This window comes from Apis laboriosa, unplaced genomic scaffold, assembly GCF_014066325.1.
Source record: "Apis laboriosa isolate Shangri-la unplaced genomic scaffold, ASM1406632v1 scaffold68_cov148, whole genome shotgun sequence".
NCBI lineage: Eukaryota > Metazoa > Arthropoda > Insecta > Hymenoptera > Apidae > Apis > Apis laboriosa.
Window position 1 is genome coordinate 2,752,401 of NW_025224135.1, and position 15,051 is coordinate 2,767,451.

General features: G+C 31.4%; 1 protein-coding gene across 3 annotated transcripts in view; it reads right to left on the bottom strand.

Annotated features, from left to right (window-relative positions):
* The window catches only part of LOC122718955 (serine/threonine-protein kinase tricornered), a 37,971-nt gene that overhangs the window by 20,671 nt on the left and 2,249 nt on the right, over positions 1-15,051 (bottom strand). For 2 of the 3 annotated variants that reach the window (XM_043944394.1, XM_043944397.1), the window contains exon 2: positions 13,682-13,815. In XM_043944394.1, the coding sequence (XP_043800329.1) occupies positions 13,682-13,815 (134 nt within the window). Of the gene's footprint in view, positions 1-6,341; positions 8,440-13,681; positions 13,816-15,051 lie in introns of those variants that run through there. The other variant, XM_043944393.1, reaches the window with a different exon arrangement.

Below are 15,051 nucleotides of genomic sequence, written 5' to 3' on the forward strand. Positions count from 1 at the left end.
AAAAAAAAAAAAAAAAAAAAAAAAAAAAAGAAAATTGTCAGAAATTTAAAATCAAATTAAAAATTAGATTAAAACATTGTATAATTTATACATAAAATTAATACGTACATTTCTCATAATCACACTTGTTATCCAACAACTATATAATCTCTTGTTATTTCCGCTGTCCGATTTTAACAATTGTTTTATCGAACGAGACAAATTCCATGGAATATTTTATAATATAGATTCAATGAATGCATTAAAATATATTAATTTTTCGATAATATAATTAATTTTTTTTTACATAAATATAAAGTTTCACGAATAACACATCAATTGAAGTTATTTAGGAATGAAGTTTTTATATCGTACAATGGGATAATAAAGTATGCAATTAACCGTTACGTTATTAAGGAATATAAAATGTATAAGAAAACTCGCAACGGATAGGTGAGAGACCGAGTAAGGCGAAAGGAGCAATGCTAACGCAATCGATTGCATTTTATCCTGCAAGAAAATTTAAGACTTCTTACGAAATGTATATATATATATATATATATATATATATATGTATGTATGTATATATATGTATATTGAACCGACTTGTTTCCGCGTCGTTAATTCAAAGTGGAAGTGAGAATAGAAAAGAGAGAATCGAATAAGAAATAGAAAGCTAATAATTCGATCGAAAATAGTCTTTTTGAAAATATACGTGCATCGAATGATCGATTTTTCGTTTAGTCTATTATCAATGACTCTATATATATATATATATATATATATATATATATTTCCATCGATATTCCTTTACAATCAGTAAACATTTCTCGTTCCAATAACGCTTATTGATCCTGATGGTTAGATAACAATGGGAACAAGTAATTCTCACGATATAGACGGCAATCGATTACACACATTGCCGATTAATGGCAAATAGTATTTCACATTCCCTTCTAATCTCCGTTTCATGCAAATATATTGCACGATACATAATATAAACAAAAAAATTCAAATATATCTTATGGAAAATTATTTTTATAGCGATATTTATTTCGTTAATTGAATCGGATCTCTTTACGGTTAAATTAGGTTAGGTTAAGTTTGGAATACATCATATACATGGAATCAATACACATGGAAGAATTAAATAGAAATAATATGTTTTATATGAAAATTATATGAAAATATGTTTCAAAATATATAAAAGATATTTCATTAATCAATTTTCTTATTATGTAAATGTTGATACACGTATCGAATTGCACATAGAATTTTACATCCTGCATAGTATAAAGTATAGAATGACAAACTTCTCGGTCGGTAGATTCATGCGCTTGCGCACACGTGCGCTGTTTATTTTTTCTCGATCAACAATGTAATATTTGCGTAATATCTTTTCATTTTTGTTTTAATAACATATTGGTGCGTATTATGTAATTATAAGTTAACGATACTGATTTACACTACAATCATTATGCGATTTCTCTTGTATCAATAGAAAATATCGACTTCTTTCGAGAAAGATAGAAAACAAGATAGCAAATAAAGTTATATAATTTTTAGAAAATTTTCCATCTAATAACAAAACTTACTATTTTAAACACTATTTTTAATTATTATAGTTATTTCTACAACATATCGACAATAGATCATACTATTACGCGATTCGCATAATATATTTCAAGAAAACGAGGTTAGCACACGTCACGTTTGTCGATTCCTCGATTTCGTCACTTCACTTATCGTAAACAAAACTTTTACATATTGTGATATTTATTGTGAATTTTTCCATTTATAGAGACTAATATATCTACCTGAAAGATATATTCTTTGTACAATCGATAAAAGTTCAATTTCACACAACCTAACCTAACTGTCTTTATTCTTTTAAAAATAAAATATCACCAGATAAACTGTTGCTTTCAGCACACGTGATATATAATTAAGATTCACAAATATGATATTTATCGTGGAAAGAATGAAATTTTGAAATTATCCATTGTTAACGGATACACATTCCAAAAATAAGGACGAGAAAGTATTAAGTATAATTTCGCGCGAGCGACGCGTACGCACGACAATGGTCGCTTTGTTCGCTAGTCAGTATTTAAGCATGTATTAACGTACATATACAAGTCGAGTTACCATGATTTGTAAATACTAGTCTCACTCGTGAGTAATCCTTGACTTGTAAGATTATATTTTGTCTTTCCGCAGCACCGATTCACAAAGAAGAAGTCATGACATTACGGTGGGGGATACGCCTATATAAAATTACTCTTCACCTGACACCTGAGGCATAACGATTTAAAATGATACTTCGTCCAATTTGAAAGTTTGAGAGCGTTAATTCGATACGATTGAACGTTTCACGATAATTATAGCCGTAAATAAATGGAATTTCTCGATAAACGATAACCTTTGCCTTTGCCGGGTGGAAACAGAGGACTTGAAAATAATAAAGTCGTTGGTCTCCACGACCAAGAATTTTAATTCGTTTTATTAAACGCTTCTGTTCCGAATTTCGAAATACCGTTACGCGTACACGTGCCTCGAAAAATAATCGTACTTTCGATTTCTCGGTGCAAGGAAATTCGAAATATGTCGTGCAACGATTTCGTCAAATCACACGAGAAATCATAAGAGAAGAAGTGTTTTGCATCGTTTTTGATGCAACTTCTCGCTACGGAGAATTCGACACGAAATGAGCGATTTATTGCAATTTTATTAGCTCCTATTTATACGTATATAAATTTATTACGCTCTATTCTTTTTCTTTAACGTTCTGTCGAAGTCAATAATTTTAGTAAGTTTTTTTTTTTCCTCCCCCCCTTTCCTTTTTTAGTCTGTATTTTGAAGCTGTCCGAACAAATGAACAAATGCATCCTTCTCGTTGCGAAGTCCTCGAATTGAAAGAAATGATTTATGATTCACAGTGGAAAACGACGCGGGCTTGTTTGCATTCGCTTAGGAATATAATTTAAAGCAGGTGACATGCTCGACATGTATATTCTTGCCCGAGCACCTGTGTGTAACCTCTCCTTGCGAGATTACGAGCCATTGCCCTCGTATCTGATAATGTATTGCGTGACAACGGAAAGCCAACACGTAAAGAAACATTCTTCGATGTGAAAAAAAAAAATTTCCCTTCTCTTCTCTTCTTCCAAGTTAAAAGTTGAAACAAACATTTATCCAAACATTTGACCATCGTCAGATCGATTTCATTAAATTTTTACACCAAATTAAATTAACGAAATGAAAATTAAAAAAGAAAAAAAAAAAATCCATTACGATTTTTTTTTTTGTTGCAATATTTGCAATATTGGAGTTCCCTGTAAAAATTAATTCTCGCGGTTTATGAATTTCCCGGAACCGTTTCAACCATTATCTCGGCGCAAAGAGAAACTGATCGTGATTCGAATCCTAACTTGCATTTTAGCCGCAACGTTGCCAGGTGGTACTCAGCTTCACCCACGCGTAAACGAGCCAAGAATTACACAACGCGTGTATGCGACATCGCTGTTGAAAAGTCCCTTCTGCTTTTTCCCCGTATGGAACGACTGTGGAATATCCAATTCTAGCGTGGTGATATTCTCTTATGTACAATTATAAATTATAAGAAAAACTCGCAAATTATCGTTATCCATCTGTCTAGATTATTCTCGTTTTTCTTTCACACTCTTTTTTTTTTTTTTTTTTATCTTATCGACAAATTATTCATTATTATTCATCACATAGACTAATAAGATTCATAACGCCTGGCATGAAACGTGTTTTTTAAAAAGCGTATATTACGATTGCAAAAGTTATTGAAATTTTAATTATCGATCTTCAAACGCGTTAAATATATAGTCAATATACATTGAATACAAAATATTAATTTCTGATAAATGATGTAATGATAAATAGAGGTAAAAAAAAAATTGCGCGAAAACGACAAATTATCCGGACCAATTATCGAGTAACGTGTATATATAATAATAATAATAAAGCTCGTGCGTAAATTATGAATGCGAATAAGATGTAATAATCAAGGTACAGTTATAAACGGCAATCTTATGTAACTTGTTTTTTCGCTCATTAGACTAATTAAAAACTCGAATAATGGTACGACATTGTATACATTTATTCCACGTCCTTGTTATTACTTGTTCCAAATTTATTTGCAAGTGTCAACACTTTGTATCCGTTATTAATTGATTATAAAGCACGATATACTAAAATAATAAAAATAAAAAAAAAAAAATGGAGAGATAAAGAAGACGCACAATTGACATTTCCTTTCCTTTCGTAGATAAATCGAAAATACGATCGAAATAATAAAAGATATTTCCTCGCGTGTTTATTAACGCCGGTTGAAGAGGAAGGGCTGGGACAGCAAAAAAACGGGAGTAAACGCGATTATTACGAATTGTGCGGTATGCCGTTGCCAGCAACGATCGCGACCTGGTTTGCACACCAAGTCTAATGTTTATTTATCAAGTTTACGGTTCGTCCTCTTTCCGGCCTAGTTATCGTGTCGTGCTACGTTGCCGGCCAGTTTTCAATCTCAAGAATAATCTTCTTTTGTTCACGGGGAACGTTCGTTATTTTAGATAAACACGTTGAACGCGTTTCCTTCGGGGAGGAGGTGGAGGGGGGAAAAAAAAACATTCTCCCCGAATAACGTGACGTCGATAATATACAATAACAATTTTATTATCGTTACCGCATAATCGTTAATATAAAAAGCAGAATTACGATATCATCAATTCTTCGCGTAATTCTTAACGAATTGTATGAAATCATTTGACATTGACCAACGACAATTCACTCACACGGCGATAAGCATCGATTCGTATACAAGGTACGCTATGAAACACGACTATCTATCGTTTCTTTCTCTTATTAATGAAATACCAGGCAATATCGCTACACTATATTATACACGCGCGTATATACGTAATGTCATCATTAATAGCCGGGAGGCTAAAAACGTAATCGATATCAATATCAAAACGCTAATCCAAAATGCTGCCGGATTGCAACATCATTCCTTTATTTTACGATGACATTTTAAGTAAATTAACTATTACTCAACAACGTATTTAACAACGTTTTTAATTTATCATCCATGAAAATACAAATATCTATCCGTGAATGTGCTTAAAGTAGTGAGATACACGTCTGTCTGTATATTTACGATACGACATAAAAGCTTTGGTAAGTACTTTTGTAATTAGAAACGAACGAAAAGATGGAATCGGCAACTACGAATAAAACGTTACGCAAACGATAATAATTTGCGAACATACTTGGGAAAATAGATACGTAAGAATGGAATTTTAAAAATCAATGCGACGAAGAAGCCTGATTTCCTCGTGAACAATTACATATTAAGGAAAACACGTTATAAAGCCTGTTGAAATATCGTACAATGGAAGCCCCGTTAATACGATTCTGCATTCGTCACGGTAGCCCGAGTACATTGCACCAAATAATCGACGTATCGTTAAATACCAGAAACTTGACACTGATCAGTTATTAGATTTATTATTTATTACATATAATAATAATAATAATATATAATATATAATATATAATAATTAAAATTAAATAATTAATATATATATAATATATAATATATATAATAATAATAATAATAATAATATATATTTAATGTAAATGTTATTTGATTGTAATAAGTTATTTTACTTGATATCATGTTTCTAATAAACAATTTCCAATTTCACCAGTTTCGTCATATCTCTATTCGAATTTGTAATGGCAAAGTCATAACGATTTTCTTTTCGTTTAAACCTCTTCTTTTCTTATAAATCATCGTTAATGATTTTCGTATTAATTGTGCGCAAACGGAATCTCTATTCAATTATCTGTTGCCGCGAATGTACATTTCTCTCATACATAAATACGGACTTTTTATTAATGGGTGAGTGCCATATGTACGGAACACCTGCGATGACTAACAGTACCACGAACCTAATAAGACGAGAGTACACTCGAGCATGTATATTTCGTGTCTATACACGTTATTCCGCAGGAATATCGATTTTCTTAAAGAGTTCTTTTCTACGTGGAAACATGTGGCTAGTTTGATTGAAGAGAGTAATTGAATTAATTATTACATCACGCAAGCCAGAATCGATCTACAAAAGTATTTATAATTTTATATAATAGAAAAATATTGTTTCGTTTAAAATTGTGTTTTAATTACAAATTAATTAATATTATTTTATACCGATATCTTTGCACAATATCGAAAATAAATTTTGGGATAGAACACGTATTCCCAATTTCTCAACAACATAGTCAGTCTTCTTTCAACAGAAATGAATGATTAACAATTTTTTATTTATTACCTGATTTCCCCATTGGTGGTTGACCAAGTCTGCTGAACCACCTGAGAAACCTTCTAGCAGTGGTGGCAGCAGGTGGTCTACATCCTTCGAGTATGACAACTCCATTATTATTATTATTATTGTTGTTGTTAGAGGTTGGACGTTCAGACGGAGATGCTCTGCTGTATGGCGACATCCAAGATGTAGTCGTGCTTTGGATAGTGGCACCTTTGACAGTGGTAATAGAACTGGTTATCTTAGCCGGGTGCGGGACCCAATCTTCTGAAGCGACGGGCATTTGTCTCGTCCTCTCGTCGGACGAGTCAAAAATGAAGCCGCAAAACGGGAAAGTCATTCAAAGTTTTACGCCCTTCTGTGAATAGAATTCAAACATGTTGCTACGTGGTTTCGAAAAATACGCGGCATAGGCGTATATCATCAACTTGTATAGATTATAGCACACAAAACGACGAAATTGCCCGTCCAATTTCCCGTGACACGCTCCTTTTTTTTTTTTTTCTTCTATTTCCAACTTCCTCAATTCGTGACCAACAAACCGATCGCAATCTTTGACGTTTCTTTTAAACTCGGCCAGCGAGTTTTTCTTCGCGACTTCGCGTAAGAAAAAGAACGTATTATATGCGGATATATTTTTTGCGCGTATCTCAAGTTTTGCGGTCGTCGCTTCCAATTTTATCTATGTTGTTCGGATGTTTGCTTTAAGCAGATAACAGTCACGTGCTTCCCCTTAACTTGTTGCACATACCTCGACGATTCTTTTTGTATTCTAAATGGGTCTTTGCTTCGGTCCGATCGATCCAAATGTTTTCCTTTTTCCAACTAATCTCTCTATTCTCTTTTTCCGTTGTCGTACAACGAGCAGGATTCGGTTATGTTCCCGACGATCATTTCAATCGATCTCAATTTGCCTTTGTTTTTCTATATTTTTATCTTTTTTATCTTTTACAGGATATAGATATAGACACCAGATTAAACAGTTTTAAATTGATAATTGGTGAACATGTTTTCTTAATGATTTAATTCTCTTAAAATTCCTAACAAAATGAACGATCTACTCGATTTATTTGGTACTTTCTAAGGTACTTAGTTTTCATTTGCAGCCTTTCTATGTAATACTATGCTATCGTAGAATATATCCAGATAAGTTATACAAATAGAAGAAACATTATATATATATATATATATTCAAAATATTATTGTTTATAATTTAAGATATTTTTCAGAGATCATTAGCTTCTTATACGTGGAAAAAATTTAAAAAGTATACAGCACAGATTTTTCCTTAAGTAGGATTATTGCACTTTGTCCTACTTTGCTCGATCCGATCCAGTCTCGATTAACGGTTTCTCGAGGACCAGTATAAAAATCTCTTCATAGAAGTTTGCACACATCGAACGATGAAAATTTTCTATGATTATATGATTTTCAAAATAGATGGATAAAACAATTTCCTGAATATACTTCTTAACCCTTCGAAGTATAAACTCGTCGAGATTATACTGTCGGCAACGTATTTGGAGGTCGAGGTTGATCTTTCTTATTACTAAATGTTGCTCGGTCGGTCACGTAGTTGCCGCATTATCTGTGTTTCATTGCGCTATTGCCATCGACTATCCCCTTCGTCCTCGTCTTCGACGTCGTCGTCGACGCATACGGTTCATTCGATTTCGATAAACTAACGTTCACTTATATTGCTTTGTTTTTTTTTACTTGCAATTAACAATTGAATAATCTTCTCTCAGTTCTCTACCAAAACGAAAGAACGAAACGAAAAAGGAGAGGGACGAATACACAAGCAAACGTGCCACCTCGATCAGTGAGCTGCGTTCAAACAACTTGCACAATACGCACACTAATTCACACTTTGAAACACAGCTTAACGAAGTTTGCACATAAGATATAATCGAGAAACGAAGAAACACTCTTTAACCCATATTGAAAAACGTCGCGAATACTTCTCAATTACACAATTTTATTCGGTTCGCGAGAAACTTTAACGAAGATAAGAAAAAAAAGAGCGAAGAACGTTGCCAACGAATCGAATCTAACCACACGTTTCTTGACCTGACGACAGACTCGAACTGCCACCGACCGACCACTTCTCTCGACACTGTCTCTGGCAACTTGGTTCTTCGTGCTCCTCTACCACTCCTCTTGTCTACTGTCGGTCTTCCTTCTTACTCCCTCTTATTCTCTTTCTCTTTCCAATCTGCGCGCGTGTTCGTGTATCTATGCACGCATATACCTTCGGCACAACACCGACACCCGCGTTACCACTACCGGCATACTGTCGCTAACTGCCCCACCACATCGGTACTTTTTCTTCGGTCAACTCCCTCTCGCACTCGATACTTTGTAACTGTTTCTTTATCTTCTCCTTCCTTCTTCTTCCATCTCCACGCTCTTTGTTACTCTTATAACACTTTTGCTAGAGAATACAGTTCAGAAATGTCGGAATAAATACACCTAGACTTTTGCGACAACTTGCCATTCTCAGACACAGCAACACGTTGTCGTATTCCATTGTGTTGACGTTCATATACAATGTGTTTCCACACTGCGATACGACAAATATGGCGTCTGTGTATATACTATATGCTTATAGACAGCTTATAGATCGGTGAACGAATAAGTGACGAACGTAGGTAGGCGAAAAAGATGAAAAATTAGAGTAAAAGAAATGAACGCATATGATACGCTGACGTTCTGTGACAGAAGTGCGATTTTGTGTGAGTAAAATATGTATACATAACGTGATTTCTTGAAACTCACCCTCAAACCACTTCTCCTTATTTACTTGCAAATACGTTCACATGACCATGTGCTATGAAATCCTTCATATGTCTTTGTATTTCAAATTGTGTTTCTTGTACATATTTAATTTAACGTTAACGTTACATTTGTACAAGATTTATTAAAAGTGAAATTGACAATATACTTTTATTGTTGCATTAGTTTTGTGAAAAATCAATTTGAAATATTAACAATAACAGATTTCAAAATTAATAAATATTTATTACAAACTTTTAATTGGATATTTGATTAGTCTAGTGTAACGCGTGTAGTCATATATTTACCAAAATATGATTTCAAAAGATCCTTTTATTATTTGTTTTTGCGATTGACAGAAAATCACTTACGTTGAAAATGGAAAGTCGTATTTATTATTCGGGCGAGGAGCGTAACTGCTTGTTCTAGAGACGAAGTAAAAACAGAAAGCGTGTCCGATCGAGTTCACTGAGACTTCACGCCTCTTCCATTAACTTCCTCTTTACGCGTATTATATTTTTATAAATTGCAAAAGTTCTTAAATAAAATTTCATTAATTTATTAATTTGTTATACAAAACGAAAAATAATACAAAGAATGATTTATAAAATATTTAATATCAACGTTATATTATACTGGTTACATATATGTTTATTTCAACATATCAATCGTATAACGCGAATGATTATCATCAAAGCTTTCAAACATTCAATTAAAACAATGTGAACATTGAAAGATAAGTCATATCGAAACAAAATAAAGAATCAAGAATCACTTCAATCATGAAACACTCATAATGTTATCTTTTATTTTTTGTTAAGATTAAGTTACGTATAATAGAAGATTTGAAAACTTTTATATTATGATACAATTACCAATGTGTAATTTTTATTCAAATTTTAATTAAAATTATTGATTTGTAATGATTGAAGATTATATAACTCGATAAATGTGTACAAATGATACAAAAAGTAGTATCGGAATTAATGCAATTTCCCGCGCTTCTTCCATGATGAAAGTGAGGTTAGAATATTACACACTGTGATGTGCCAAGTTAAAGTTATGTTAAATATTAAGAATATAATATTAAGTTATCGTATTTAATTTCGATTGAACAACTTTATTTATACTATTCGTATAGAGTGCTATTTAAAATTTAATGCCAACATAAATACGAAAGTGCGTCAAGGGAACGATATTTCCATATCATTACCATATTTTTGATCGTTATTGGAAACGCAGGATTCGAAGATACAGAAAATCGAAGATACAGAGAGGATTTAAAATATATTTAAATTATTTATTATATATTTAAATATATTTAAATTATTAGAAAATATATATATATATATATTTAAATTATTAGAAATATTAGAAATATATTATAATAATTAAAGACCTCTTATAATTTTCACGATTATAATTATAAAAATAATGCTTCCTTGCAATTTTTAAAAACTAGATAATTTCATTCCTATTATAAATGTGAATTTTCAAATCTCTTAAGAAAAAAAAAAAAATGAAAAAATAATCGTTAAATCGATAAGATAAGTTATTTCAAAATAGAAGTGACTCATGATAAGTTAAATTAAGTTCAACGATTTTATATAAAGACTGACTGAGGAAATGTCGATAAGCATCTATTATTGAATAAATTTGCAGTTAAACAGACGAAATCTAGATGTCTAGAGTGGATGTTGATTGGCATCGTCGATCAGAAGGCGCGACTAACGCGAAGAGTTCAGTAATAAATCGTAAAATGGTTAGAGACGCCAGTGCGGTATTTTTCGCATAAAAATAGAGGCGCCAATGAGGATTCTGTAATGAATGTAAGTTATGCAATCCATTAAGGACAGTACCCTCCGTATACAGGAAATTCACATGTGGATAAATCGTTCGATTACGCTTCGATGCCGAGATCTTTTTCTTAATGTATCTTACTTAACATTTAATTTTCTTTTATAAACTCATAAATCTTTTAACCTTAACTCTTTGTCGTTCTTTTTCGATGTTTGCTCGATACCAAATGAATTCAAATAAATACAAGAAAAGATACAATGTCGATGAGAACGTTGAACTGTACAGGCACCTTATTGTTTGTTCTCGCGGAAAAGAAAGTGGCTTATTAACGCTCTGAAGATAATAACTCTCGAATATACAATTTTCGATATGATTTTAAAATGATGATTTTCGCTTCGCTTTATTTTTGTTTCTTCTCAAAAAAAAAAAAAATGCAATTCTGATTAAAATAGATAAAATATAAATTGCAAGATATAACTATTAAAGATTTATTATTTTAATTAAAGATATTGCAAGGGTGATTGGGATCGAGTATGTATGCGATTCAAAAAAAACTTCATTTTGGTGACGTTGATGATCATTAAAATACACACTTGACCTAGAATATCCATAGGTGAAATGAATACAAAGGCGAGGTTACAGAAGGTTCGAACGACGAAGAGGAAAAACCAGGATGATAAAGACAAAGAAATTGTTGGCAACGGTTCAAAGCGCAGTTCGACCTAACTAAAATACTGCAGTGCTCTACTACATGTCGCATACCAGGTGAAAATATTACGGAACTGTTAGCTTACGAACTAAAAATACATTGTATAATCAATTTTCTTGCAAGATTGATTAAATTATTATTTATTTCCTTATGTTGTATAAAAATATCGAAATTTAAAGTATTTCGTATAAATAAGAACGTATCTATTGTTTAAAAGATTTAAAGTAAAAAAAAAAAAAAAAAAAAAAAAAAAAATTACTTAGTTCCAACAATGCACAAAGAATTAGAAGATAATTTTTATGAAAAAGAGGAATCGGTAGAGCGATCACATAAATACAACCAAGCAGGATTTCCACTCTAATAACGTCAACACAGTACTCGGAACGTGCATGGTAACAACCATAGTATGAATCAACAAATACTAATTGTAAGCCACGTCGAAGATTTTAACAATTTCTTTGTAACGCGGCATTATTCGAACGGATGCATCCTGTTGCTTGCCGTTCGAAGATATCTACGTTACCAACCGATAACGGATAAAAGATGCCCAACCGATAATATTTCTTATATTCGTTCAAACAGGATCGAAAGAAACACTTGTTCGATCCTCCATTGTAAGTACTTCTGCGTCAAACTTAGATACATACTATATGCAATATTACGATATAGCATAATTATTATATCGAATTGCAATATTGTATCGATTATAAATTTACAATTTTTTTTCTGTATTTGATATTTATAGAATAAATAACGTGTCTATATAACAAAGACACATATAAAAGATTTTTAAGTTTGATTGTGAATTGTTTACGGTAGAAATTCATGGTAACGATATTATTTCCGCGTATTATAGGGAGATTTACGAGAAGATTTACACACTTTCCATTTCTTTCATAGAAATTGCGAATACAATAGTCCTTACACAATAAATTACACGTCGCACGACACAAAGAATACTTTTTTCTTGTTATTCTTACAATATATATATATATATATATATAAACTCAAATGCTGAAACGTTGTCACAACATTTTAAAAAAGTACATAAGTTAAAAAAGTTGAATAAATTTCGTTCGAAAATATCATAGAGAAATATTATTTTTGGGAACGAATGTTGTTTAAAACGACTTGATGAAAATCACGTTTGCACAAAAAAATAGATTTATCGATGGATCAATTTTGTATGATATATACGCAGAAAAAATTCATATTCATTTTCTCAATTTATTATTATTTTAACGTAAAGTAGCATATATAAAATAGATATGAAAATTAATTTCATTTCCAGTTGTTTTTGTTAAGGATCGCGAATAAAATTGATGAATACTATTTTACCGACCTACGTCATAAAAGAAGTTTTATTTATTCGAAAAACCCGTTAACCTTCAAACACTTGTTAACATTGTCTATTGTTTTTCAAATACGTTGAATTTAAGTAAATTCTTGTTTCGACAAAGAACGTTTTATGCATGCGCGAAGGACACTTTTTTAGAAAGATGAAACCGCAAAAAGGGAACTATGGTATTCCATAATTTTAAGCTCGGTGGGCTTAAGATCAAAACACGGGCTAATAATACGGAAGAGACGAGAAAAGGATAAGGGTCGTTAAGTTCGCTACAATAATCGTTGTGTGAGAAGTGTAGCTTTGTCACATCGAGACTTTCCACATACTTCCGTGTTCGTGTAATTAAACGGATTAATAACCGCGCGTTTCTTAACGTTTTTCCAAGTTAAAACGAAGAAAATGATACAAACCGTGAACAATTTGCAAATTTTTAAAAAAATTATATTATCTTACATCTATTTGTTCGTTATATGTATTTCTAATTCAATAATAATGATAATAATAATAATAATAAAAGTTGTTAAAAATTATTTAATTATTTAATTATTTTAATATTTTAATATTCATAATTGCTAAATAATTTGGATATTCATGGGCATGTATATGTTGGCACATATACATATATATATCTCGGTAGATGCACACAAATGCGCCAAAGAAAAAAAAAAAAAAATATTTGTATTTTCAAAAAGAACTCACAGTTCTGACACGTACCTTCTTGGTTGGGGTTGTTAACGTTAGGGTTAGGATGAGAAGTCAAAGAGGACGGCGTCTCATCCTCGGCGACGCCCATCGTTGTTGCTGCCGTTTGCTGATGATGCGTCTCCACTTCTGTAGCCTCTTCGCACCTGCAGAATAAAAGAGCTTTAGATTATTCTCAATATTGAATATACTTTGATTAATAATATAATTAATAATTAATATAAGAAATAAATTGTAAAAAAAAATCTATTAACATCATGATCGATACTACACGCACATTTGATAATATCCCNTTATTCTCAATATTGAATATACTTTGATTAATAATATAATTAATAATTAATATAAGAAATAAATTGTAAAAAAAAATCTGTTAACATCATGATCGATACTACACGCACATTTGATAATATCCCCCCTTTTTTTTTTTGAAAAAAAGAAGAAAAAGAAGAAAAGAATATTATGGAAAATGAATAATGTTAAATATTCGATTCGACTATCGATGTTATCGATAGTGAGAAATATTCATTGAATTATTTTCGAAAAATTAAATCGTGAAAATTTCGATCGATATGAGAAGACCTTTATGGTTGGAAGTTATATTTCGACATTTCTAAACAAGCATAATAAGGCGAGTATATTCTCGTGGATAGAAAGTACTTACGTAAAACTTCGCTTTATTTGTAATGTTAGAGTCAAGAACCCGATAGCTGAATCGTAAAGCATATATAAGCGTGAATAAATCAAGATTTATATTTATAATGTCTAAACGTAAATCTAATTGTAATCTCATATTCAATGAAGTGAAAAAAAAAACGAGATGTATGTGCTACGAGTATTTGTTATTTGTACATCATATGATAGATCGCGGATCATTCATTTCCATTACTAATTCGAATGTAATATATTTGTCAATGAAAATTTTTATTTGACTTCTAAATGCTTGTTAAGAAAAGTTTAAAACGAACAAAATTATATATGATAAAATATACTGCAAAGACTAAGTAAATTTTGTGCACGAATAATATATCTACTTATGATGATTATACGTGATGTTTTTAACGTTCAATGAAAACAAGAGAGATATTTAACTGAACTCTAACTTATTAACAAAACATTGTGCAGAAAAAATACCAATGATTCATCGTTGCATAGATATTAACACATTAAACTGGCTTGAAATCCATTAAGATTTTTTTAAGGTACAATAAAAATCAAAGACAAAGGATCGTTACGGATTGAATCTTCTTAAAGAACGAGAATAAAATTAAAAGTGATATATTCTCGAATAACGATATTATAAACTCACTTGGATGCAAAATAGGTATTACATCGTATAATTATATCATATCATTATCTAATTGTAGGAACGCTTTCCGTAA